Source organism: Oncorhynchus gorbuscha, linkage group LG02, assembly GCF_021184085.1.
Source record: "Oncorhynchus gorbuscha isolate QuinsamMale2020 ecotype Even-year linkage group LG02, OgorEven_v1.0, whole genome shotgun sequence".
Taxonomy (NCBI): Eukaryota; Metazoa; Chordata; class Actinopteri; order Salmoniformes; family Salmonidae; genus Oncorhynchus; species Oncorhynchus gorbuscha.
Window position 1 is genome coordinate 87,868,027 of NC_060174.1, and position 24,080 is coordinate 87,892,106.

The window sequence follows — 24,080 nt, forward strand, 5'->3', positions numbered from 1 at the left end:
CTCAATACAGACTAAAGCAGCAAACTCTTTCCTTGCCAAAGAAGCTATTGACCAAAGCGTAACACACACACACACACACTTAACCAAATGTGAGGAGAGGCAATACAGAGCGATCAGCAGTGATCTGAGACCAGATAGGCCAAAATGTTAGACATTGACAAATGAGCTTTTCCTTTCGTTTTAATCATATTTTTTAAATGATTATATCACCCTCCTGTTGATCACTGCTGATCCTCTACATTACAAGGACAGAATCCTTTGTAAAATGCCACTGAATATTACATTTTATTTAAAGGTTTAGTGTCACATTAGGATTGAACTGGATGTAATTTGGAGTTGGATACCAGTTGGTATCAAAATATTTGAATGCGATTGGTAGTCTCAAAATATAATTCATTTGTCTTGGTTGGCTGGTCTGTTTTTGCTTAAGCCAACTTGTGGTTGTCTTACCAAAAAACTGGCAAATTTAGAAAGGCAAGGATGAAACACTAATATCCACTGCTACTTGAGAAAGACTTCCTGGATTAAGTATGAATTACTAAAAAGAAGTTATCAGACTGAAATGTATACGTTTTTATTCTCAATAAGGCCACAGTAGAAGACACTTAGTTAGTTATGCTTCAAATAGTATTATTAAGTCATGCATAAACATTTATATCAAATGAATAATTATTCCTCCTCTCCAATAATACACATTAGTCCAGTCCTACTGAACCTATTCTTACAGAAGATACATCATGAGAAAAACATTCTACTTATTGCTAAATGTATACACATTTCATTTAGGTACACAAGTACATAGGGATAAATCCTAACTCCTGACATGGGAGTGTGTTTGTCATGTAGTCATGTATTAATGTCAAAGGGAGAATCTGAAGTCATGACTCAGCCCTTAATGTTTAGCTTGAAGTCAAAGGGAGAATTGCACACACATCTGCAGTCATGACTCAGCCCTTAATCTTTAGCTTGAAGTCAAAGGGAGAATTGCACACACATCTGAAGTCATGACTCAGCCCTTAATGTTTAGCTTGAAGTCAAAGGGAGAATTGCACACACATCTGAAGTCATGACTCAGCCCTTAATGTTTAGCTTGAAGTCAAAGGGAGAATTGCACACACATCTGAAGTCATGACTCAGCCCTTAATGTTTAGCTTGAAGTCAAAGGGAAGAGAAATTAAACTAAATCTGAAACAGAACAACTACATCGTCCAAATTCTAGTGTAACAACTCATTATAAAACCAATAGAGACAAAAGCACATTTAATAATAATGAAAAACATGATACAATTTTAGACCGTCTTTTGTGAACAAAGGATGATAAAAAGAAGAGGCAGAAATGGGTTGGAAAGTCACAGTGTTCATGGTTCATTAAATAAAATCAGTCGCGTATATTTACATTCTATTGCAAATGAATGATCAGTGAATGTTCTGTATAAATTCTCTCGTGTTGTTTTCAATACACTCTAATATGGTAGGATCATAGCCTGGTTAAACCAGACTGAATGCTACGCCCATCATTGTGCTTTCAGTTCAGTCTTTTTTAACCAGCAAGATCACGGCCCATGGAAGATTCTGGAAGAAACTAAATGCACTACATTACAGTAATAGTGCCACTAAAATCATAACACTCCAAACTTTTTTAAAGTTGTTTTTGGGGCTGGCTGCGGTTAAACTCTTGGAAAGACCATCCCAGGTTAGGACAAATGGAGAACACAAATTGGAGGAGGATCCATAGAAATAGAAGATGCCTATTCTAGGAATTCTATTTTCATGGGAGAGACTGCCCTGAGGTATTGTGGGAAACATAGTTCAGGTAACCAATAGTGGTCTGGATGGGAGAGGTTGAATGGTCAACTTCATTTCATTCCCAATTATATCTTCTACTCATGACTTGTTGTAAACCACTCACAGGAAAACAAAGGCCACTTCCTAATTCATGGATGAAACATAAAATTACTTTTGTTTTTCTCCTGATTTTCTATGAGTACTTTACAAATCATGAGTAAATTAAATGCATGTCTTGGCATTGAAATGGACTTCACAAAAAACGTATCATCAATCCAATCATCGCTGTGAGGTTGTCCTTGACCCACCCCCTCGTCCTCGTCCTCAAACCCTACCCCCTCCGGTGGCTCGGCGGTCCTCACAGTGACGGTCAGCACGACAATGCCCCCAGGTGTTGCAGGCGGGGGGTGCATATGCCTGGGAGGTGTACTGGGCGCGGTACTGCGCCTCCATCTCCTCCACCCAGGTTGTACTCCAGTCCCAAACGGGCATGGGATCCAGCTCCCCGAAACACTCCGCTCCTTCATCTGGAGCCGGAGGGAACAGGGCACTGAGGGGTGACGCCGGGGGAGAGAAGTCTGGAGAGGAGAACCAAACTAGAGTTATCACACACACAGATGCATGATACCATGACGCACCAGCAGACACCATGTGGAGAGATATATATGATACCATAATACAAATAAATATATGATAACATGATAAAGAGATACATGACAACTGATACCATGATAAAGACAGATATGAAAACTGATAGTTTGGACACACCTACTCATTCCAGGGTTTTCTTTATTTTCACTATTTTGTAGAAAAATAGTGAAGACATGAAAACTATGAAATAACACATAAGGAATCATGTAGTAACCAAAAAAAGTGTTCAATAAATTAAATGTTATAGTTGAGATTCTTCAAAGTAGCCACCCTTTGCCTCGATGACAGCTTCGCACACTCTTGGCATTCTCTCAAGCAGCTTCATGAGGAATGCTTTTCCAACAATCTTGAAGGAGTTCCCACATATCATGAGAACTTGTTGGCTGCTTTTCCTTTACTCGGTGGTCCAACTTATCCCAAACCATCTCATTTGAGTTGAGGTCAGGTGATTGTGGAGGCCAGGTCGTCTGATGCAGCCCTCCATCACCCTCATTCTTGGTCAAATAGCCCTTACACAGCCTGGAGGTGTGTTTTGGGTCATTGTCCTGCTGAAAAACAAATGATAGTCCCACTAAGCGCAAACCAGACGGGATGGTGTATCGCTGCAGAATACTGTGGTAGCCATGCTGGTTAAGTGTGCCTTGAACTCTAAATAAATCACTGACAGTGTCACCAGCAAAGCACCCCCACACCATCACACTTCCTCCGCCATGCTTCACGATGGGAACCACACATGTGGATATCATCCGTTCACCTACTATGTATCTCACAAAGACAGTGGTTGGAAACAAAAAAAATCTACTAGTCTTGTGTTTCTTGGCCCAAACAAGTGTCTTCTTCTTATTGGTGTCCTTTAGTGGTGGGATCTTTGCAGCAATTCGACCATGAAGAACTTATTCACGCAGTTTCCTCTGAACAGTTGATGTTGAGATGTGTCTGTTACTTGAACTGTGTGAAGCATTTATTTGGGCTGCAATTTCTGAGGCTGGTAACTCTAATGAACTTCAGCAGAGGTAACTCTGAGTCTTCCTTTCCTGTGGCTGTCCTCATGAGAGCCAGTTTCATCATAGTGCTTGATGGTTTTTGCGACTGCACTTGAAGAATCTTTCAAAGTTCTTGACATTTTCACTATTGACTGACCTTCATGGCTTAAAGTAATGATGGACTATTGTTTCTCTTTGCTTATTTGAGCAGTTCTTGCCATAATATGGACTTGGTTTTTTACCAAATAGGGCTATCTTCTGTATACCACCCCTACCTTGTCACAACACAACTGATATGCTGAAACACATTAAGAAAGAAAGAAATTCCACAAAATAACTTTTAACAAGGCATATCTGTTAATTGAATGCATTCCAGGAGACTACATCATGAAGCTGGTTGAGAGAATGCCAAAAGTCTGCAAGGTTGTAATGGCAAAGGGTGGCTACTTTGAAAAATCTTTATATTTGTTTAACACTTTTTTGGTTACCACATGATTCCATATGTGTTATTTCATAGTTTTGATGTCTTCACTATTATTCTACAATGTAGAAAATAGTACAAATAAAGAAAAAACCTTGAATGAATAGTTGTGTCCAAACTTGACTGTACTCTATATGACAACTGATACCATGATACAGAGAGATATTACATGACAACAGACATCATGATAAAATAGATATGATAACAGAAAGGTGACACACACACTTAGCAATCCAATTTGTATAATGCACAGTGCACAATCAGGACTCTTTTTCACTGTGGCAACACTCCTGTATTAAAAATAACAATTGGGGCAAATGGAATAAAGTTGAATCTGCCGTATACACATTTGGGAGAAAGGACAGAGTGATTAATTAAATGACAGTCTGAGAAAGATCACAGCGCTTTCAATTTGCTGAGAGCTCCTAAGTAGTTGCCACCCCTGAATCCTGAGTTTACCCCCTACACGTGCGTGCGCGCACACACGCACACGCACACGCACACGCACAGTCTCCACTGTGTGTGTCTGTGAGATACACTCTCACCTAAATCACATCGATCTGTCCCATAGGTCAGTTTCAGTTGCCACACAAGTACTGACATTTCCCACATGTAGTCCTCCCAGAATACATGACCACTGCTTAACTCTAGTCTAGGCTACATCCCCAGTGGAAACAGAGCCTGCCGATAAGCTGCACAAAGGAAAACTGGTGACACCTGATCGTGTGGTCAATTGCTTTTCAATTCCTTTACCCGGGGGAATAAACTACAATTCCATTTATGAGTTGTAAAGTCATTGTTAAATACTATAGACAATTTTCAATTAATGAATAAACATAACCCTGATGTAGCATCCACCAAAAAAAATCTTCTTACATAAGTATATCATGACCAAACTATAGAGGCTAGACGTAAAAGAGGAATCTGTTGTAAATCTGACTCCAAGGCACCATTTTAGGATCGTACAGTATGGTAAGAGTTCACCACCTAGTGGTAGTTAGTGACAAGACAGCTCAATCTCAAGTAACCTGTTAAAGTATGAAATATAATTAATGTGTGAGTACATTTTCTCTAGTAGTCTTGCCTGAGAAAGAGGCTACACTCATGGACTCTGCGGCCACAGTGGCCAGCACGCCGGCAAAGTTGGAATCGTTCATGAATGAGCCGTCCGACGAGCTGATGAAGCTGGTGCGGGCACTGTTAGCCATGTTGCCCTCTGACACCGACCCACAGCCATTCCACAGCGAGCCTTCCCATTCACTGCAGAGCGACAAGGGTGTGCTCTGGAGCCGGGCCCGTCGAGAGCCCATTGGCTGGGACACCTGGTCGTCAGTCAACCTGTCCTCCAGTTGGTCGGAGGGGAGGAGCCCACAGATGTAGCCCAAAGTGGGACTGGGGGAGAAAGGGCGGGACAGGGAGGAGGAAGGAGGATTCTCCGGCATTGTGCTGGAAACAGGATGTGAGGTAAGATGAGAGGTGAATGAAGTAAAACTACTGATTCCGGTAAAGCAATACTGTACTAAAATAACAACATTATTGTAATATCCAACGCTATTTTACTAATAGAGACTGGCTATTCAAATATTGAATATTACTGACAATAATTTGTTGTCTTTAAATGCCCTTATCAATCGATGTAGTAGAATAGATAGCGTCAAAGCACAGCCCCTCAATGACTCTGACAGTAACCCTCTCACCCTCCTCTATTTGCCACCCCTTGGTTTCCATGGCAAAACTACCTGCGCCTTTCGGCATTGGGGCTGAGCTCCAGGTACTGGGTGACTTCCTGTGATGTCATTGTCGTGTCCTGCTCCTGGTCTAATGATAGGCAGTAAGAGGCAGTGGACAGGCGGCTGTAGGAGGGTAAGCCCGTAGGGTTGGATGGGGGGCCACGGAGACCGGACGCAGCACACACAGACTGGTGAGACCCGTCATCCACCATCAGTTTAGTGGACCTGCTGGACCTAGGTGTGACAAATAAAGCTCAGAAGGTAATTTCCAATAATTCAGACTAAATTCATGAGACATTTATAAGTTATATTCTTCAATAATCAACTTGTGAATCATACATTAATGAACAAAATGGCTAAATCACAGATATGAGCAATTATTTATATTAGGTATAAGCAAAAGATTAAACCCTAGTGTATGAGAAAATCATGCAGGTATTTATACTTTGTGTTTAGTTGCCTAAATGTACTGTGCAGTCGTGGCCAAAAGTTGAGAATGACACAAATATACATTTTCACTAAGTCTGCTGCCTCAGTTTGTATGATTGCAATTTGCATATACTCCAGAGTGTTATGAAGAGTAATCAGATGAATTGCAATTAATTGCCAAGTCCCTCTTATTAAGTCCCTCTTATTATTGAATTTTTGTACTTGCTCTGTCAACCATGGTTACCTGTAAGGAAACACGTGCAGTCATCATTGCTTTGCACAAAAAGGGATTCACGGGCAAGGATATTGCTGCCAGTAAGATTGTACCTAAATCAACCATTTATCAGATCATCAAGAACTTCAGGGAGAGTGGTTCAATTGTTGTGAAGAAGGCTTCAGGGCGCCCAAGTTCAGCAAGCGCCAGGACCATCTCCTAAAGTTGATTCAGCTGCGGGATCAGGGAACCACCAGTACAGAGCTTGCTCAGGAATGGCAGCAAGCAGGTGTGAGTGCATCTGCATGCACAGGGAGGTGAAGACTTTGAGGATGGCCTGGTATCAAGAAGGGCAGCAAAGACACATCCTCCGAGAGCAACAATGCCTTTTTCAGCATGATGGAGTACCTTGCCATAAGGCAAAAGTGATAACTCAGTGGCTTTGGGAACAAAATATTGACATTTTGGTGCATGGCCAGGAAACTCCCCAGACCTTAATCCCATTGAGAACTTGTGGTCAATTCTCAAGAGGCAGGTGGACAAACAAAAACCTACAAATTCTGACAAACTCCAAGCATTGATTCTAAAAGAATGGGCTGCCATCAGTCAGGATGTGGCCCAGAAGTTAATTGACAGCATGCCAGGGCGGATTGCAGAGGTCTTGAAAAAGAACACTGCAAATATTGACTCTTTGCATCAACTTCATGTAATTGTCAATAAAAGCCTTTGACACTTATGAAATGCTTGTAATTATACTTCAGTATTCCATAGTATCATCTGACAAAAATATCTAAAGACACTGAGGCAGCAGACTTTATGAAAATTAATATTTGTGTCATTCTCAAAACTTTTGGCCGCGTCTGTAGTTAAGAAATTCCCATTTATTTTGTGATAATAGTACTATTCCTTGCAAGAGAATTATAGTCGTACTAAAACTTGAATTTAAACTTTTTCTTTGTTAAAACTGTGGGTACATGTCATTCATGGTCATGTAAATTGGCGCATGTTGGTTGCTGTTCTATGAGCCATGTCAGGGCCCTGTCATCGAGGTTAAGAACAGGGAGGAAGTACAATCATTTCCCACAGCGGGAGACATGAAACCAGTTCAGGCCATCCGGTTTGACTATAATGGCAGAGGAAACGGAGGGAAGCGGAGCGCAGTGGATCATTAGAGAGTGGGGAATGGGAGAAACTGTGATAGATTGGTGTCAGGAAGAGGTTAAAAGGAAGTAAACAAGGGAGCCCTGTGGCAGAGCGTGAGAAACACACGGCTCATAGATGCTCATATGTGCTCAGATGTAGTGTAGATGACTGGTCTTATTGATTCAAGGGGCTAAATACAAGGTCCATAAGGAAGAACCCTTTGACTCTTGGTTATTGTTCAGAAGTATGTCTCTGAGAGCACCAATCATCAACACACTACAGGGGAGTTATTAATATAATGCTACAGCCAATGAAAGATGTAACAGATGGTACATTTATTGAGCTCAGTTTGATGAGTATTCTCTCATGAGTCATGTGTGGTAAGTGGTAAGTGTGTGGTAAGCGTTAGTCAACATCATGAACAGTGGCACAGAGAGAGGGGGAGCAGGATTGGGGAGTCTTGCCAATGTCTGTGTGTCTCTGTTTGGATGTGTGGGTGTCTGTGTGGGTCTGTGTGCGTGGGTGTGGTTATGTTTGTGTGTACATGCATGCGTGTGTGTTCCTCACCCTTCCTCTGAGGTGAGGCTGTGTGTGTCAGTGGTGTCGTCCATGGGCAGTGGGGGTGGGGTGGGGAGCATGTCCACCAAGTGCAGTGAGGCTGAGTGGTGCAGGAAGCGGGACGACGCCAGGGGCTTGACGCACTCGGAGCGCCCACCTGGAGGAAGAATACACACAGGATCCAAGGTCAACAAAACAACAACACTGTCAAGGCCAGTGGTTCTGTACCATCCATTCCTGGGGGAACCTTGGGGGGTGCACATATTTGTTCTAGCCCTGCACTAACACACCTGATTTAAGATAAGCAGCTAATTCCCAAGCCCTTGATTAGTTGAATCAGGTTTGCTAGTGCTGGGATAAACAAAAACGTACATAACGGGGGTTCAGTGAAAACACTGGTTCCAATTGTCCCTGAGCATTAAAAGCCTTTAGGGTATGAGTGGTGTAAGATGACAGTACAGTACAGTACCTGATGGGAGATGGCTGAGCCTCTGTTTGTAAGGCACTCCCCTCACAGCCAGCGCCTGGCTCCTCGATGACACCAAGGGTGCGCTGTTCTCTGCATGGAGCTCTGAGGGAGGAGACAAAGTCTGTGATTCAAAAGTAATTACAGATTGATGTTAACCAAGAGCAAGGACATCAAAACCATTTAAGAAGGCCGCATTGACTATCACCTCGTTTATAATTCTTCTCCCATGACTCCTTGAGCACGCCCATCTTGGGCTGGGCTGGGGGCAGGGCCTGTCCATCCTTGACCAGCATGGTCTTGACAGCGGTACGCACCGTCTCTGTGCCGTACTGGGAGTAGTGTGAGGAGGAGGAGTTGGTGTGGCAGTGGGGCCTCTTGGGGCATCGGGTGGGGCTGTTAAAGGTCTTGAGGCCGTTTCCCGTCAGGTCCACGTAGAACGTCCCATAGACACCGCAGCTGTCGGGCACGATGGGGACAGCCGAGTCCAGGGAGCCGGGGTCCTTCTTGGCTGTGATTGGCAATTATGGAATAAGAAGAGGACCACTATCTGTTATCCTCAATGATCTTAAATGCTGTGCATCCACTTGTGTGGATTTTAAATGCTGTGCATACACTTGTGTGGCTGGAATTATTTTTGAGTTATCGATCTAAGATTGGAGAAATTCTGAGGCAGAATGGATCAAGTGTATTGTTTAGATAGCAGAGGTGGTTCACTGAGCTTCCATAATGAATAGTAGAGGTAGCAGATGAATAGCCTCAGACCTAAAAATACAGTGCCTTGCGAAAGTATTCGGCCCCCTTGAACTTTGCGACCTTTTGCCCCATTTCAGGCTTCAAACATAAAGATATAAAACTGTATATTTTTGTGAAGAATCAACAACAAGTGGGACACAATCATGAAGTGGAACGACATTTATTGGATATTTCAAACTTTTTTAACAAATCAAAAACTGAAAAATTGGGCGTGCAAAATTATTCAGCCCCTTTACTTTCAGTGCAGCAAACTCTCTCCAGAAGTTCAGTGAGGATCTCTGAATGATCCAATGTTGACTTAAATGACTAATGATGATAAATACAATCCACCTGTGTGTAATCAAGTCTCCGTATAAATGCACCTGCACTGTGATAGTCTCAGAGGTCCGTTAAAAGCCCAGAGTGCTTCATGAAGAACAAGGAACACACCAGGCAGGTCCGAGATACTGTTGTGAAGAAGTTTAAAGCCGGATTTGGATACAAAAAGATTTCCCAAGCTTTAAACATCCTAAGGAGCACTGTGCAAGCGATAATATTGAAATGGAAGGAGTATCAGACCACTGCAAATCGACCAAGAACTGGCCGTCCTTCTAAACTTTCAGCTCATACAAGGAGAAGACTGATCAGAGATGCAGCCAAGAGGCCCACGATCACTCTGGATGAACTGCAGAGATCTACAGCTGAGGTGGGACACTCTGTCCATAGGACAACAATCAGTCGTATATTGCACAAATCTGGCCTTTATGGCAAGTGGCAAGAAGTGGCAAGAAGAAAGCCATTTCTTAAAGATATCCATAAAAAGTGTCGTTTAAAGTTTGCCACAAGCCACCTGGGAGACACACCAAACATGTGGAAGAAGGTGCTCTGGTCAGATGAAACCAAAATTGAACTTTTTGGCAACAATGCAAAACGTTATGTTTGGCGTAAAAGCAACATCCTGAACACACTATCCCCACTGTCAAACATGGTGGTGGCAGCATCATGGTTTGGGCCTGCTTTTCTTCAGCAGGGACAGGGAAGATGGTTAAAATTGATGGGAAGATGGATGGAGCCAAATACAGGACCATTCTGGAAGAATGGAACCTGATGGAGTCTGCAAAAGACCTGAGACTGTGACAGAGATTTGTCTTCCAACAAGACAATGATCCAAAACATAAAGCAAAATCTACAATTGAATGGTTCAAAAATAAACATATCCAGGTGTTAGAATGGCCAAGTCAAAGTCCAGACCTGAATCCAATCGAGAATCTGTGGAAAGAACTGAAAACTGCTGTTCAAATGCTCCCCATCCAACCTCACTGAGCTCGAGCTGTTTTGCAAGGAGGAATGGGAAAAAATTTCAGTCTCTCGATGTGCAAAACTGACAGGGACATACCCCAAGCGACTTACAGCTGTAATCGCAGCAAAAGGTGGCGCTACAAAGAATTAACTTAAGGGGGCTGAATAATTTTGCACGCCCAATTTTTCCGTTTTTGATTTGTTAAAAAAGTATGAAATATCCAATAAATGTCGTTCCACTTAATGATTGTGTCCCACTTGTTGATTCTTCACAAAAAAATAGTTTTATATCTTTATGTTTGAAGCCTGAAATTTGGCAAAAGGTCGCAAAGTTCAAGGGGGCCGAATACTTTCGCAAGGCACTGTATATGTTAAAAGCCTACTCTTTTAGCACACAGGGCAAACTAACTGAGTACCGAGTTGTATCATCAACATCAACTGGCCAGTCTTTTTATCCATCTCATAATGCTTACATTAAGAACTGTGGTAGGATGAACTGATTCTAGACAAGCTGTAGAGCAAAACTCACTGGTCTTCCTGAAGCCGGGGTTCTCCTGGCTCTGAGCCCACATGCCCTGGTACTTCTTGCCACTCTGGGCCGGTCTCCACGCACCCGAGATCCATGGCGAGTCTGGGGCTGCCATTCTGCAGAGACACAGGACTATCAATCAATCAGTCAGTAAAGCAGTCAATCCCATGTATTGCGTATGGTTAAAATGGCAAACCTAGGAGGCACATACAGTGGATCAGATCATATTATAAACATTACAAAACAAAAAAGTAGTGAAATCCTTTTCAATGAGCGACACGGTCTTCCACCTACCGGTGTTTGATGATTAGGTCCTCACTTCCCAACCTGTACAAACCTGCAGAACCCAGAGTAACAGTCACTTGGTTTATTTCACAATGAGGTATCACAGTTTATATAGGAACATTGGAGATGTTAATGGTAATCCTGTCATTCAACACTATCAATCATATTTATAAAGCCCTTTTCACATCAGCTGGTGTCATAAAGTGCTATACAGAAACCCAGCCTAAAACCCCAAACAGCAAGCAATACATATGTAGAAGCACACGCTTCCAGATCATTATAGCATCACTACAACGATATAGATGCTAAAGTGTCCTTAATATAAATTCTCACATAGCATTTTCTTTGAATGATGAGAAAGTCAAACGTAAAAACCAACCAAAGTAAGTAAAAGCATGCCTGCTACTATACAACCTTGTGGTGTAAAACCTCTAGTTATACATCATATACAGTTGGGAAAACAAGTATTTAATAACCTGAAAAATCAGCAGTGTTTCCTACTTACAAAGCATGTAGAGGTCTGTAATTTTTATCATAGGTACACAAAAGAAATCCAGAAAATCACATTGTATGATTTTTTAAGTAATTCATTTGCATTTATTGCATGACATAAGTATTTGATACATCAGAAAAGCAGAACTTAATATTTGGAACAAAAACCTTTGTTTGCTATTACAGAGATCATACGTTTCCCTGTAGTTCTTGATCAGGTTTGCACACACTACAGCTGGGATTTTGGCCCACTCCTCCATACAGACCTCTTCCAGATCCTTCACGCTTCGGGGCTGTCGCTGGAAAATACGGACATGCGCTGGCTTGAGCAGGGGGACCTTGCGTGCGCTGCAGGATTTTAATCCATGATGGTGTAGTGTGTTACTAATGGTTTTCTTTGAGACTGTGGTCCCAGCTCTCTTCAGGTCATTGACAATGTCCTGCCGTGTAGTTCTGGGCTGATCTCTCACCTTCCTCATGATCATTGATGACCACGAGGTGAGATCTTGCATGGAGCCCCAGACCGAGGGTGATTGACCGTCATCTTGTACTTCTTCCATTTTCAAATAATTGTGCCAACAGTTGTTGCCTTCTCACCAAGCTGCTTGCCTATTGTCCTGTAGCCCATCCTAGCCTTGTGCAGGTCTACAATTTTATCCCTGATGTCCTTACACAGCGGTCTGGTCTTGGCCATTGTGGAAAGGTTGGAGTCTGTTCAAACAGGTGCAGTTAATACAGGTAATGAGTGGAGAACAGGAGGGATTCTTAAAGAAAAACTAACAGGTCTGTGAGAGCCGGAATTCTTACTGGTTGGTAGGTGATCAAATACTTATGTCATGCAATAAAATGCAAATTAATTACTTGAAAATCATACAATGTGATTTTCTGGATTTTTGTTTTAGATTCCGTCTCTCACAGTTGAAGTGTACCTATAATAAAAAATGACAGACCTCTACATGCTTTGTAAGTAGGAAAAACTGCAAAATCGGCAGTGTATCAAATACTTGTTCTCCCCACTGTAGCTACAACCTCTCTTGTTTTAGTTGACGAGCATAACATGACATATCCATGCTAAGATAACCTTGCTAAGCTGTTGCTAAAATACAACACATAAGCTAGCCCCCACTTCTAGCCCAGACAGACCGTTAGCCTTGCCGTGGCCTCGTCCCAGGTGGTCGCCGGGTCGTGTGTGGCGGCGGTACAGGCAGAAGGCCGTCACCATTAGGATGCAACACAGGAGGGCGCCAACGCTTCCGATGAACACAGGGTTCCTCAGCACAGAAAGGACCCGAATCAGGTCCCTACTGGGGCTGTCTGACTGGGGGGCCCCGGACCTCCGGGAGTCTGTAATAGGGAGGGAAGGGAAAGAAAAACAAGACATAAATAAAATAATTAAAACACAGAGAGAGGAAAAGAGACAGACCGAAATCAAATAAGACAGAGAATATGAAAGAGGTAAACACAATCACACACATGATTGGCAATGTGGGCGCACACACACACAGAAACACACAGACACACACAGACACACACAGACACAGACACACACAGACACACACAGACACACACAGACACACACAGACACACACAGACACACTAGTGGATTTGGCTATTTCAGTGCTGTTATTGTGAAGTGGAAACATTTAGGAGCAACAACGGGGAAGCAGCGAAGTGGTAGGCCACACAAGCTCACAGAATGGGACCGCCGAGTGCTGAAGTGTTTAGCATGTAGAATTGTCAGTCCTCGGTTTGCAACACTCGCTACCGATTTCCAAACTGCCTCTGAAAGCAACGCACACCAGCCTAAGTTCCACATGTGCGATGCTAAGCATCGGCTGGAGTCATGTAAAGCTCGCTGCCATTGGATTCGGGAGCAGTGTAAATGCATTCTCTAAAGTAATGAATCACACTTCACCATCTGCCAGTCCAACAGATGAATCTGAATTTAAGGTCATTGAGGTTAAACAGATAGTGGTCCTCTTCTTATTCCAGCATTGCCAATCACAGCCAAGAAGGACCCCGCCTCTATGTTCTTTTGCAAAGAAAAAGCCATATCTCAGACTGGCCAATAAAAATAAAAGATTAAGATGGGCAAAAGAACACAGACACTGGACCGAGGAACTTCCCGGACAGCATCCCGGAGTCGCCTCTTCACTGTTAAAGTTGAGACTGGTGTTTTGCGGGTACTATTTAATGAAGCTGCCAGTTGAGGATTTGTGAGGCATCTGTTTCTCAAACTAGACACTAATGTACTTTTCCTCTTGCTCAGTTATGCACCGGGGCTTCCCACTCCTCTTTCTATTCTGGTTAGAGCCAGTTTGCACTGTTCTGTGAAGGTACACAGCGTTGTACGAGATCTTCAGTTTCTTGGCTTGGAATAGCCAATTTCTCGCTTGGAATAGCTTTCATTTCTCAGAACAAGAATAGACTGACGAGTTTCAGAAGAAAGTTCTTTGTTTCTGGCCATTTTGAGCCTGTAATCGAACCCACAAATTCTGATGCTCCAGATACTCAACTAGTCTAAAGAAGGATAGTTTTATTGCTTCTTTAAACAGGATAACAGTTTTCAGCTGTGCTAACATAATTGCAAAAGGGTTTTCTAATGATCAGTTAGCCTTTTAAAATTATAAACTTGGATTAGCTAACACAATGTGCCATTGGAACACAGGAGTGATGGTTGCTGATAATGGGCCTCTGTATGCCTATGTAGATATTCATTTTTTTTTATCTACTGTTTCCAGCTACACTAGTCATTTACAACATTAACAATGTCTACAATATTTCTGATCAATTTTATGTTATTTTAATGGACAAAAAATGTGATTTTCTTTCAAAAAGAAGGACATTTCTAAGTGACCCCAAACTTTTGAATGGCAGTGTGTGTGTGTATATATATACATACATACACACACACACACACACACACACACACACACACACACACACACACACACACACACACACACACACACACACACACACACACACACACATATAATATATATATATATATTGCTCAAAAAAATTAAGGGAACACTAAAATAACACATCCTAGATCTGAATTAATGAAATATTCTTATTAAATACTTTTTTTCCTTACATAGTTGAATGTGCTGACAACAAAATCACACAAAAATTAACAATGGAAATCAAATTTATCAACCCATGGAGGTCTGGATTTGGAGTCACACTCAAAATAAAGTGGATAACCACACTACAGGCTGATCCAACTTTGATGTAATGTCCTTAAAACAAGTCAAAATGAGGCTCAGTAGTGTGTGTGGCCTCCACGTGCCTGTATGACCTCCCTACAACGCCTGGGCATGCTCCTGATGAAGTGGCGGATGGTCTCCTGAGGGATCTCCTCCCAGACCTGGACTAAAGCATCCACCAACTCCTGGACAGTCTGTGGTGCAACGTGGCTTTGGTGAATGGAGCGAGACATGATGTCTCAGATGTGCTCAATTGGATTCAGCTCTGGGGAACGGGCGGGCCAGTCCATTGCATCAACGCCTTCCTCTTGCAGGAACTGCTGGCACATTCCAGCCACATGAGGTCTAGCATGGTCTTGCATTAGGAGGAACCCAGGGCCAACCGCACCAGCATATGGTCTCACAAGGGGTCTGAGGATCTCATCTCGGTACCTAATGGCAGTCAGGCTACCTCTGGCGAGCACATGGAGGGCTGTGCGGCCCCCCAAAGAAATGCCACCCCACACCATGACTGACCCACCGTCAAAATGGGTCATTCTGGAGGATGTTGCAGGCAGCAGAACGTTCTCCACGGCGTCTCCAGACTGTCACTTGTGCTCAGTGTGAACCTGCTTTCATCTGTGAAGAGCACAGGGCGCCAGTGGCGAATTTGCCAATCTTGGTGTTCTCTGGCAAATGAAAAACGTCCTGCACGGCGTTGGGCTGTAAGCAGAACCCTCACCTGTGGACGTCGGGCCCTCATACCACCCTCATGGAGTCTGTTTCTGACCGTTTGAGCAGACACATGTACATTTGTGGCCTGCTGGAGGTCATTTTGCAGGGCTCTGGCAGTGCTCCTCCTGCTCCTCCTTGCACAAAGGCGGAGGTAGCTGTCCTGCTGCTGGGTTGTTGCCCTCCTACGGCCTCCTCCACGTCTCCTGATGTATTCGCCTGTCTCCTGGTAGCGCCTCCATGCTCTAGACACTACGCTGACAGACACAGCAAACCTTCTTGCCACACCTCGCATTGATGTGCCATCCTGGATGAATTGCACTACCTGAGCCACTTGTGTGGGTTGTAGACTCCGTCTCATGCTACCACTAGAGTGAAAGCACCGCCAGCATTCAAAAGTGACCAAAACATGAGCCAGGAAGCATAGGAACTGAGAAGTGGTCTGTGGTTCCCACCTGCAGAACCACTCCTTTATTGGGAGTGTCTTGCTAATTGCCTATAATTTCCACCTGTTGTCTATTCCATTTGCACAACAGCATGTGCAATTTATTGTCAATCAGTGTTGCTTCCTAAGTGGACAGTTTGATTTCACAGAAGTGTGATTGACTTGGAGTTACATTGTGTTGTTTAAGTGTTCCCTTTATTTTTTTGAGCAGTATATATATATATATATACACACACACACACTGCCATATGCAAATACTTTTTCACGGCACTGTACAGCAAAGGCTGCATTTACACAAGCAGTCTAATTATGATATTTTTTACATGTAGTTGTGTTTTAACCAATCAGATCAGATCTTTTGTCAATAATTAGGCAAAATATCAGAATTGTGCCTACTTTATCTATATAAACACTAACTAGTCGTATAAAGTACTTAAGTAAAAATAAATCGTTTTCGGGGGTATTTATATTTTGACAACTTTTACTTCACTACATTCCTGAAAAAAATACTGTACTTTTTACTCCATACATTTTCCCTGAAACACAAAAGTACTCTTTACATTTCGAATGATTAGCAGGACAGGAAAATGGTCCAATTCATGCACTTCTCAAGAGAACATCCCTGGTCCTCCCTACTACCTCTGATCTGTTGGACTAAACACAAATGCTTTGTTTGCAAATTATGTCTGAGTGGAGGAGTGTGCCCCTGGTTATCCGGAAATTTAAAAAACAAGAAAATCGTGCCGTCTGGTTTACTTAATTGTGAAATGATTTATACATTTACTTTTGATACTTAAGTATATTTGATCAATTACATTGACATTTAATACTTAAGTATATTTAAAACCAAATACTTTTAGATTTTTACTCAAGTAGTATTTTGCTGGGTGACTTTCACTTGAGTAATCTCTATAAATGTATCTTTACTTTTACTCAAGTATGACAATTGGGTTGTTTTTTCACTACTGACACTAACACATACAGTGTTATACACATCTGTTTCATTCATCTTCAAACCTTCCAACCCACATTGATGCTTTCAATGAACTGGACTGCAAATTGCACAAAACTACTTATTGTAGTCATGTTTTATGTAAGGTTTCGTAACCCTGTGGTGTTTGGTTGACCATACAGATATCTGTGGCGTGTTGTCACTGACCTATGACCAGTCTATGGGGGTCACTCTGCACCCCGACGCCAGCTCCGTTGACTGCTGCCACCTGGACCCAGTACTCTTTGTCTGGGTACAGAGGGTTTATTTCCAGACTGTGGGTCCCACTGTCCACTGTCCAGTTCAAGTACTGCTGCTCCTCCAACTGCACACACCACAACTGGACAGGACAAACGCACACACACAGCTCAAAGAGGGAACCAAGGAAGCATTACAGAGAACTTTGTGTGTGTGTGTGTGTGTGTGTGTGTGTGTGTGTGTGTGTGTGTGTGTGTGTGTGTGTGTGTGTGTGTGTGTGTGTGTGTGTGTGTGTGTGTGCGTGCGTGCGTGCGTGCGTGCGTGCGTGCGTGCGTGCGTGCACTCAGGTAACAGCTTCCACAGCAGGGATACTATGAAACTCTGGTCAGGGAAAGCATGCTTTTGTTCCAGCCCACAACTTTGATTAATCTTATCATGGTCTTCTATCAGGACTGCTTAGTTGAATCAGTTATTTTGCACTTGAACAAAAGCTTGCACACCAGGGTTGCAGAGGACCCCTATCAATACAATGTGTAATTAAATTGTGAATTTAATATGGTAAACACAGTACAATGTTATTGAAAAATAGGATTTTTTTCAACACACAGCATAATGTCAGGCATATAGAGAAAATAAACTCACCTTGCAATTTCTTGCATGCTCTCAAAGATGTCATAAAACACATTGTGGAGCATACAAGAATGCTAGGTGCTAGATTTTTCAGGCATAGATACAATAAGGTGTAGGTAGCCATCTTATTCTTACCTGGTATCCCTGGATGATGCCGTTGTGAGCTTTGTGGGGTGGAGGCTCCCAGGTCACATAGACCGTGTCATTGTGTTCAGGGGACCTTGTTATGGAGACGGCCTGAGGTGGGGCGCTAGGCACTGCAGGAAGATGGAGTGTCATGAAAATAACAATACATGTGTAAAAAACACACATATGACCCATCTTGATTCAAATCAGTTTTTTTCATCTTCATAGTACAGATTCGTGCAAAGCACCACCTTTATTCAATAAAGTCAGACTACTCCTGAGCCACAGTATCCAAAGACACACCTACAGTATATTTTCATACTTTTTGGTTTACAGTTGATAACAGTCTGCTAACTTTTTTGAACCCTTCCTTACCCGTTTCAGGTACACGCAGGTGCCTGGTGTTGCTCTCCCGGCCATACAAGCTGCTGCCGTAGGGACGCACTTTGAAGTCATACTTGTAGCCCCTCTTGAGCGGGCCGACCAGTGTTTGAAAGTTGGGAAGTGGCACTCTCTTAGCAGCCCAGTCCGAACTCGCGGGCAAGAGAGAGCGACAGAGGACCTCGAAACCATCCAGGTATTGAGGCTGGGTTGGGAAAGACTGGAGCTGAAAGAAACAGGAGAAAAAGGAAAGACAGTTATCAAGCATTAATGAGATTTGCGCTTTTGAGTGTAGAAACCAGGGTTGCAATGGGAGGGTATATTACTGGTAACATTTGAATTTTACCAGTAAACTACCAGAACTTTGGTAACTTTCAGGTTTGGGGAGAATTTTATCACACGACATCTAGTGGCCATTTTGGTAACTTTAGATTATCACAGGCGTCTTGTTATCTATAGCCTTCTGTGTGGCCTTATCACATGTCGAATACATAAGATAATCAAATACGATTATTTAAAAAAATAACAAATACACTGGCAAAGCTGTAAAACATTAGCCTAAATATAAACCATAGACTTTGTGAATTCCATTGGAGTTTAATATGTGAGTTTCAGCATGAAATATATATATTTTAAAAATTACACAACTTTATTTATTTTACTATGTCAATATGTCTTTTGTTGTAAATCTTTTGCAGCCAAACTGGTGGCAGTTGTGAAGAAAGTAAATAGTTAGAGGAGTTGCAGAGTTAATTGAAAACAATGCCATTGTTGATTATATTATTTTTTCATTAATGAAGCTATTTCCTCTTTAACCATTTAAATGTAAAAGCATTTTTTAATTAACCTTTATTTAACCAGGCAAGCCATATGGTATATCCACTTGAAACTCATGGATAATATGGACACAGATATACAATATGAATACTAAATATGAATACATTTTACAAAATGTATTCAGGTATAAATTGCCAATGTTAACATAGATTGCCATTGATTACTTGATAATTACAAAAATTACGGAAAATTATGGCAGTTTTGAATTCTTTGAATGTTATCTGTAGCTAGATTTCCATCCAATTGCCGACAGATTTTCATGTGAATAGTCTAAAATGCGCATAAAGAAAATATGTGCATTTTGCCACCAGTGGTGTTTCCACCAAACGGACTTGTTGCGGATATAAATCAGTGCGTAATGACATAGACGATTTTGTGTATATTAATATTTGCTCATGAAGACATTTCCATTTCTCGCATAACTGATTTTAGAGGCACAAAAAGATCCCACCATGTCAAACGAACAAATGATCTGTCGTCATTTATAAAATTGTACCGAAACTCCCTGTTTCCATCACAGCTGTCATCATTTTTTTCCTTTTACAAACGGTTTGCCTTTACTCGCAAAAAAAAACAGGATGGAAATGTGGTTTGTGACATGAAAATATTGTTCTAAACAAACAAAAATGTCAGGCCTGAATCTTAGTTTAGCACAAAGGTAAATTCCTTATATTAGGAGTTCACTATTGAAGTGTTAGCTGGGGGATACACTCTCAACGTCTTGATGCAGTCATCTGTTATGTGAAAACAGTTTTCATAGAAATACATGAACCTCCATGTGACGTGTCTGATGTCTGTACCTTCCACTGCACTTGGGACATGTTGGAGTTTGGAGTCAGCACCGTCACATTCTCCAGAGCTATGCGCAGGTCCGACAACTCTCTGTGAAGGTCCCTCTGTCTGGTGCTTGCAGCTCCTGTGAAGGAGCGAGAAAAATCTTCATAGAAAATAATGTTGTACACTTTTCTATTCATAAATTGAAATTCCCTACTGGCACTGAAATTGACACAAACTAAACTCCATGTAACAAAAAGTCCCATAAGTGCTCCTAAAAACGGTTTACTTTGAACCACACTCATTTCCTTCACCATCTCACAAACATCATACAAAGTAACGTTTTTGTTTGTGTTACATCCTGCAAATATTGTGAATAATATGGTCCTTGTTTAGCATTCCAGTAGAGTTTTCTGTATTCCCCTGGGAGAAAGAAATGCATTCTATTCTAGCTGTAAGGAAATAGGATAGGATCAACTTTAATTTCCCTCAAGGGGAAACTGTCTTAGACAAACAGTACTGCTGTATGCAAAATAAACATGGTACATTACACATTCAACAAATACACAACACATAAATGTAGTGGTGAAGGCTCAAGCTAAGTACTCTTACCCTCCACCACAAGCTGTGCGCTGGCGGTGACCACCCCCACATCGTTGACAGCTGTGCAGGTGTACCTCCCAGAATCCTGTGGTGTCACGTAGTGGATCTGGAGGCTCTGGTCAGGATTCACAAGATACCTCCAGAGATGACACAGCAACCAACACAACATTCACTTTAGAAACTGTATGAAATGATTAGAAATCAAAGAATTCGTTATTATTATTAATATTATTGCATACTAATAATGCATGTTATGACACATGTACTGACTGTGCAGAAGAGTAGCTCAAAGAGACAGAAAAAGATTACACCCCCAAGACATTTGTCTACTTTAATACACAAGTGAATTTGTATAAATAATTTTGGTTCCTTAAAACGGGGGTGACTATGTACAAAAAGTGCTGTAATTTCTAAACGGTTCACCCTCAAATTAAAGCTGACAGTCTGCACTTTAACCTCATAGTCATTGTATCAATTCAAATCCAAAGTGCTGGAGTACAGAGCCAAAATAATATATATATATTGTCACCATCCAAATACTTTTTGACCTCCTGTATATAATAATATAAGCCATTTAGCAGACGCATTTATCCAAAGCCACTTACAGTCATGCATACAAACCACATGTTGTAAATCTCATGTCAAGAACAGTTTCTAGTGTAGATTTAATGGACAATAAAGTTTTTTTTGTTGAATCAAGAATCAGACCTGCCGTTGGGCAGAGGGCCCTGCACTCGGCTCCACTCCACAGCTGGCATGGGGTCTCCTCTAGCCTTGCAGTAGAACTGGGCAGACTCTCCTGTCCCCACCGACACATCCTGAGGCTTCAGCACCAACACTGGCTTGGCTGGGAATGGAGAAATCATGGGCAAATACACAAATGATGGTTATTCATATCATATCTCTAAGCATTCAATTCCATGCTATCCCTTATATCAATAGCAAACACTGACATACCTTTTTCACACTGATGTGCCGACCCAAACTGTACTGTGTGGACTTTCATTTCCAGCAACTATGGTGGATGCATAACCATGCCAGCAAAGTACAGCTTGGCTCAGTATGGTAAAAAAGGTGATTGCTAAAATGGTCCTGTACATGGAGTCAGGGTTAATCTTACCTAGGACAGACAGGCGGGCGGCCCTGCTCTCTCTTACTCCCACAGTGTTGGAGGCCACACAGATGTACACGCCAGAGTCATTTTTCTGGGCTGGGGCGATTATCAACTTCCCATTCAGTTCCTATAGATCACATGGGGATCATGCACATACAGTTACAAATAAACAAGGATTTTGTGGGGGATAGTTCTTCATCCAAGGTGACATGTCCTCTTTATTAATAATGGAGGAAAATGTATGAAGCAGCCAGTGGTTTTAATCAAAATGTTGTACAACAGTGCCCTCTGTTGGCAATACCGTGTTACCACCGATTCGATTCGAGAAATAAGTATTCAAAACAGTATGCATTTCAGCTCCTGCCACCTCTGGAAATTAGTTCAAAAAATGAATTACAATAATATAGAACATCTGTTCCATATTATGGAAAAACCATAGCGTCTTGAAAATACATTTACTGCACAGAAATGCACACTGACAACTGTCCCATTGTCAATTTCTAATTTCAAGAAGCATAGAAAGAAAGCCCTACAAAGCATGTAACTATGTTATAAAGGAGGTCTCACAGTGTAGTGCGGATTGGTGTTGTTGATGGGGACCCCGTCTTTTCTCCAGGTGGCATTGGGCTCAGGGTGGCCTACCGGCGGGCTGCAGTTCATCACCGCCACCTCCCCCACAGCCACCTCCACGTCACAGGGCTGCACCCGGAAGTCCTCACGCAGAGCTGAAAGAACACACAGAGGTCGTCCATTCATAAACAGTGGGTTTGAGACTAGCTGGTGCACAAGGCCATAACATTACATTGGATAACAAAGTCAAAGTCAGTCTACAAGCCTGTAGTTAATAAACATTGCCTGGGAAACATGTGCCCAGCACCACACGCACCACTGTCTGCTTGACTTGACTTTTGACCACCGAAAATTTGCATGGCTTATAATAAACTAATCTAATGATTTATCTTATTTCACAGTACCATTACCACACCATATCACACTATACGTTTTGGACCACATGGCACAGCTCTAAATATCCATATATTTTATACACGGAATACACAGTGCTTTTGTCCAGTGTTGCCCCATCAACAACCTCATTGTTGGGACCCCAGAGGTCCCAAACAATTCATAGAGCAAATGTGACCCGTCTACATTGATATTAACACAAGTACATGACAGACAAGCCTGACGTCTTTGCAGAGACTTGTCATGTTTACTCAATTGTTAAGAGTCACTGTGAACCATTTCAGTTGAAGGTTCTAAGGAGCTCCCTTCCATTATATCCAAAAGGACAGAGACAATGGTATTTTCCCCTTGCACATTACCACATGTTTAGGATGTCTGTTTAAATCTTCACTGATGTCCTAATGCAATACCTATGTTATGACACCACATGGAATCATGAGACAAAAAGTATTTGGCGTCTACTTGGTCACATGTATGGTTACAATGGTCTAGTGCCATAAACTACTACTGGAATATCTCCACTCTTCATCCAAGGCTGGACTTCTTTAACATGTATTACGGGTATTCTTGAACTCAATAATTGTCTATCTAGGATAGAGAACTTAGCACAACTCTTGAATTAACAGTGCTGCATGGTTCATGACTGTAGAGGCTTCTAACCGAACCAGTTCAACTATTACTTACAAAAGGTCACAATTGCACAATTATCTTATTGAGACTAACCTCGATAAATAAAAGGTTAAACGCAAACTATAATACAATCGATCTGCTTCTATAACTCAATCGAAAGTAAAGTGCCAATGGCTCCATGCCTCCACCACGTACTGCTCCAGGGAAGTCCCCCCAACAAGTCAATCAGCCACTAATTATACCAGTCAGCTCAGGAATTCAGTGCTCTGTGGGTGACCCTATTTTGTGTGCAAACAGAGGCTGGGGGTTAGGGGTAAATTAGCAGTGTTTGTCCCGGGAATGTGGTAAACATTGATTTTGGACCCCCTTTAATTTCAGTTTGCTGCAGCTAGCGACTGGAACGAGCTGCAACAAACACTCAAACTGGACAGTTTTATCTCAATCTCTTCATTCAAAGACAAAGACAATCATGGCCACTCTTACTGACAGTTGTGGCTGCTTTGCGTGATGTATTGTTGTCTCTACCTTCTTGTCCTTTGTGCGGTTGTCTGTGCCCAATAATGTTTATACCATGTTTTGTGCTGCTACCATATTGTTACCATGCTGTGTTGTCATGTGTTGCTGCCATGCTGTGTTGTTGTCTTGGCTCTCTCTTTATGTAGAGTTGTGTTGTCTCTTGTCGTGA

At 42.1% G+C, this 24,080-nt stretch overlaps 1 protein-coding gene across 3 annotated transcripts in view; it reads right to left on the reverse strand.

Moving 5' to 3' along the window:
* Positions 1–558: 558 nt before the first annotated feature.
* LOC124012213 (roundabout homolog 1-like) overlaps positions 559–24,080 on the reverse strand; it is a 50,409-nt gene continuing 26,887 nt past the window's right edge. For 2 of the 3 annotated variants that reach the window (XM_046325692.1, XM_046325698.1), the window contains exons 3-19: positions 22,370–22,527; positions 21,809–21,929; positions 21,397–21,535; positions 20,698–20,825; positions 20,112–20,227; positions 18,469–18,700; positions 18,103–18,224; positions 17,308–17,479; positions 12,924–13,124; positions 11,298–11,340; positions 11,004–11,119; positions 8,649–8,951; positions 8,444–8,545; positions 7,984–8,131; positions 5,640–5,864; positions 4,965–5,346; positions 559–2,363 (exon numbers count right to left, since the gene is read on the reverse strand). In XM_046325692.1, the coding sequence (XP_046181648.1) occupies positions 1,935–2,363; positions 4,965–5,346; positions 5,640–5,864; positions 7,984–8,131; positions 8,444–8,545; positions 8,649–8,951; positions 11,004–11,119; positions 11,298–11,340; positions 12,924–13,124; positions 17,308–17,479; positions 18,103–18,224; positions 18,469–18,700; positions 20,112–20,227; positions 20,698–20,825; positions 21,397–21,535; positions 21,809–21,929; positions 22,370–22,527 (3,137 nt within the window). In that variant the 3' untranslated portion in view covers positions 559–1,934. The remainder of the gene's footprint in view (positions 2,364–4,964; positions 5,347–5,639; positions 5,865–7,983; positions 8,132–8,443; positions 8,546–8,648; positions 8,952–11,003; positions 11,120–11,297; positions 11,341–12,923; positions 13,125–17,307; positions 17,480–18,102; positions 18,225–18,468; positions 18,701–20,111; positions 20,228–20,697; positions 20,826–21,396; positions 21,536–21,808; positions 21,930–22,369; positions 22,528–24,080) is intronic. The other variant, XM_046325705.1, reaches the window with a different exon arrangement.